The sequence below is a fragment of the Oryx dammah genome, unplaced genomic scaffold (assembly GCF_014754425.2).
Source record: "Oryx dammah isolate SB20612 unplaced genomic scaffold, SCBI_Odam_1.1 HiC_scaffold_23, whole genome shotgun sequence".
Taxonomy (NCBI): Eukaryota; Metazoa; Chordata; class Mammalia; order Artiodactyla; family Bovidae; genus Oryx; species Oryx dammah.
In genome coordinates, this window is record NW_024070207.1 from 127152230 (window position 1) to 127156492 (window position 4263).

The 4263-nt window shown below is 48.2% G+C and overlaps 1 protein-coding gene across 1 annotated transcript in view; it reads right to left on the minus strand.

The window, feature by feature from the left end:
• STS (steroid sulfatase) overlaps nucleotides 1–4263 on the minus strand; it is a 95426-nt gene that overhangs the window by 76165 nt on the left and 14998 nt on the right. Inside the window, exon 6 of the mRNA XM_040265373.1 lies at nucleotides 1208–1344. Coding sequence (XP_040121307.1) covers nucleotides 1208–1344 — 137 coding nt within the window. The remainder of the gene's footprint in view (nucleotides 1–1207; nucleotides 1345–4263) is intronic.

A 4263-nucleotide genomic window follows, 5' to 3' on the forward strand; every position in this document is an offset into this window, starting at 1 on the left:
GCTTCTTAATCCCTGGAGAGACAGTGAGCGTTCACAGGATCCACAGAAGAAGAGGACCTCAAGGTTCCTGCGAGACTGTCCACAGCTGTAACTGCCGGGCGAGTCTTCTGTCCCCCAGACCTGCCCTGTACCCAACTGTGCTAGAGACAAGGGGCTGCTCAGATTCTACCACTAAAAGAGTCAGTGGTGGGAATCCCCTGGCGGTCCAGGGATTAAGAAGCTGCCTTCCCGTGCAGGGGACTCGGGTTCGATCCCTGGCCGGGGAATTCAGATGCCACGGGCCACGGGGCAACGAAGCAGGCATGCAGCAACTGCTGACCCCAAGCTCTACACTCCTTGCTCTGAAAGGTTACTGAAAGCACCCCAATGAGAAGCCCGAGACCCTCAGTTGGGGAGTAGCCCTCACTCGCCCCAACTAGAGAAAGCCCACGCACAGCAATGAGAACCCAGAGCAGCCAAAAATTAAAACAAATACATAAAGAAAGCATAACGGGAGGAAAGAATAAATGCTTGACTCTTTCTTCCTGCATTCATCTCTTTGATCAGCAGCCCACAGACCCAGACTCCCTGGCGCTGTATCCATCGGTAACCTCAACCACACCTGCGGTTAAGATGCTTCTTATATGCTGCTTATCTGTTGTTTGATCCCTGAGTTGGGAAGATCCCCTGTAGGAGGAAATGGCTACCCACTCCAGTATTCTTGCCTGGGGAATCCCATGGGCAGAGGAGCCTGGCGGGCTACAGTCCACGGAGTCACAAAGAGTCAGACACGACTGAGCGACTAACACTTTCACTTTACCCACCACGCTTAGCATTTGTCTGGTGACTTTTCTTTGGCACACAAACAAAAACAAAAAAAAACAGCACATGCTGTCTCTGATGGTGTCAGACACACAAGCAGAAACTCAGAAGAAATAAGCTAGGAGGCAGGAAAAGTCACAGCCACTTGTGAAGTTCCGACTGAAGACTGTTGTTGCTTAGTTGCTAAGTCATGCCTGACTCTTTGTGACTTCGTGGACTGTAGCCCGCCAGGCTCCTCTGTCCATGCGATTCCCTAAGGCAAGAACACTGGAGCGGGTTGCCATTCCCTTCTCCAGGGGATCTTCCCCACCCAGCGACCAAACCTGCGTCTCTTGCATTGGCAGGCAGATTTTTAACCACAGAGACACCCGGGAAGCCCACAGACCGAAGATACAGGGACACATACCGACGCTCCAATCCATCTCCTCAGTGGCATCCCCGTAGGAGCCGTGTTGACTTTTGCCGGCAAAGTCCTTCGAAGAGAAGAGAGCCGTGTGCACGTGCAGGTAAGACAGGACAAGCAGGAAAGGGGTCTCAGCATTCCTGAAAAAAAGAGAAAAATCCAAGGGCAAAATAAGCATGTTGGACGCTGTTTGTTGTTGCTGTTTGATTCTAAAAGTGAAAACACTTATTCCCTTGGTTAAAAAAAAAAAAGGAGAGAAATATCCAGCTTGCAAAAATAAAATCAAACTGTGAGGATTTCCCCACTTGGTTAAAAAAAAAGAAGGGAACTATCCAGCTTGCAAAAATAAAATCAAACTGTGAGGATTTCCCCCCTGGGAATAGAGGTGTCATCAGTGGAGCCCTGGGAATGTAGCCTGGACGGATTGCTCATTCTGCCCTTCTCACATCCTTGGGTGTGATGGACAGACAGCTTGCTCTTTTAGACGAACGAAGATCCCCTGGACAAGGGAAAGGCAACCCACTCCAGTATTCTTGCCTGGAGAATCCCATGGACAGAGGGGCCTGGCAGGCTACAGTCCGTGGGGTTGCAAGAGTCAGACACGACTGAGCGACTAAATCACCCACTCCAGTATTCTGGCCTAGAGAATTCCATGGACTGTAGAGTCCATGGGGCTGCAAAGAGCTGGACACAACTGAGCAACCTGGGCTTTTTTTTAAGAACCTATGCTCAGCTCTCCTTCCAGAGAGATGGCAGGAAAAGACCCTCACAGTCCCATCTCTCTTCCTCTCTACGACCTTGAAAACTAAAGGAACACTTGAGCAAACTGGCAGGAGGGCGATCTCCCCATAACAGCTTCACTGCATTTTTTTTTTTCTTTTAGCTAAAGCACTTCAGTAAACAATTTTGAAAATTTACTGCGTCCAGCCTCTCAGGCTGTGTGAAGAGATAGAACTTTTTGTCTGCTCCACGCCTTCTCTCTATTTGTTACAAATACAGAAGGCAGCTCTCTGCACCTTGCCAGCAATCTGTGATCATGCCAATCTCAGAATCACAAAGATTTACATCCTGTCCTCCACTGGGAGTGAAATCCAGGCAGGAAGACAGCTACAGTGTAATTCTCCTGCCTGTCAAGAAGGTCTTGCATAGTATATTCCTCTTCTGAGAAAGAAAGTGTCAATCCCGTTGGACTCTTTGCCCGCCAGACTCCTCTGTCCATGGGATTCTCCAGGCAAGAATACTAGAGCAGGTTGCCATTCCTTCTCCAGGGGATCTTCCTGACCTCGGGATCAAACTCAAGTCTCCTGCACTGCAGGCAGATTCCTTACCTGCTGAGTCATCCAGTTGAAATTTGTTGACGTAGTTACTAAGTCATATCAGACTCTTTCAACCCCAAGGACTGTAGCCCTCCAGGCTCTTCCATCCATGGGATGCCCCAAGCAAGAATACTGGAGTGGGTTGGCATTCCCTTCTCCCCGGGATGTTCCTGATCCCAGGATTGAACCTGGGTCTCCCGCATTGCAGGCAGTTTCTTTACCTTCTGAGCCATCAAGCAGAGCCTCTCCTGAGAATCTGAGCTTTCCCTGAGCGTTCCCATTTGCGTCAGCATCAGGAATAATCGGAACGCAAACACAGATGTCTATGGATGGCTTCCGAAGGCCCTTGGAAGCTGGCAATTGGACTAAGGTATAAACCAAGAGATGGTGAAGGACGGGGAAGCCTGCCGTGCTGCAGTCCATGCGGTCGCAAAGAGTCGGACACAACTGAGCGAGTGAACCACAACCATAAACCAGACAATAGTAACAACAGCAGCCAGCCGGAGTTCAGGTGACCAACACTCTGCACTCACAGATGGACACGTGCTGTTGTTCATTTCATCCGCCAGAGCCTCTCGCAAGTACTCTTGCCCACACGGCACCAGGCACTCAGAATATAAAGCCAGGATGGACCACGCCCTGCCATCCAGCCACCCACAGTTCAGAGGAGACCAGTCAGAGTTGGCTGGTCTCAGCTGCTTAAAGTGCTGTGACCGAATGTATCAGAGGATGGATACAGACGAGGAGCATGAGCGGCGGTCAGAACCCGCTCCTGGAGAGAGCGTGCAAAGTTCCTGCCGTGCATCAGTGTGTGTGAGTGCTCTCCACAGCCATGTCAGGGTCTAAGCCACTATCCCTCCAGCCACACTATTCAGACACAGAAGGGGACGACGGTGGAGATATAACCTGAGCTCTTAAAAGCATGGCTTCATGGCACGTGGCCCCAGGCTCTTCATTCGAACACACTTCAGAATACACTTTTAATTTTTTAACAAATTTTTTTTTTGATGTGGATGTAAGTTTTAAAGTCTTTATTGACTTTGCTACAATATTGCTTCTGATTTATGTTGTGTGGTTTTTTTGTTTTGTTTTTTTTTTGTCACGAGGCATGTGGGATATTACCTCCCTGACCAGGGATTACACCCTACAATATTGCTTCTCTTTTATGTTGTGTGATTATTATTATTATTATTATTATTTTTTGGTCATGAGGCATTTGGGATCTGACCTCCCTGACCAGAGATCACACCCCACACCTCTTGGCTTGGAAGGCAAAGTCTTAACCACTGGACCACTAGAAAAGTGTTGAGTTTTTAAAACCAAAAAATTATCTATATAGATTTTTATGCTGACTGAAAGATATCACTAATGGGGCTTCCCAGTGGCACAGTGGCAAAGAATCTGCCTGCAATGCAGGAAACCTGAGTTTGATCCCTGGGTCTGGAAGATGCCCTGGAGGAGGGCATGGCAACCCATTCCAGTGTTCTTGCCTGGAGAATCCCATGGACAGAGGAGCCTGGTGGGCTGCAGTCCATGGGGTCACAGAGTCGGACACGACTGAGCTTTCTGGGAGACCCTAAAAGGACACTTTTACGAAACACAAGACATATCTAGAAATGAGCTTCAGTGAAAATTGTTAGTATGCATTTTACTTCTCGTTATATGCTTTACAGATATATATATATAAAATCAATGAAAATGGTTAGCATGTATTTTACTTCTCATTATACACTTTAAAGATAC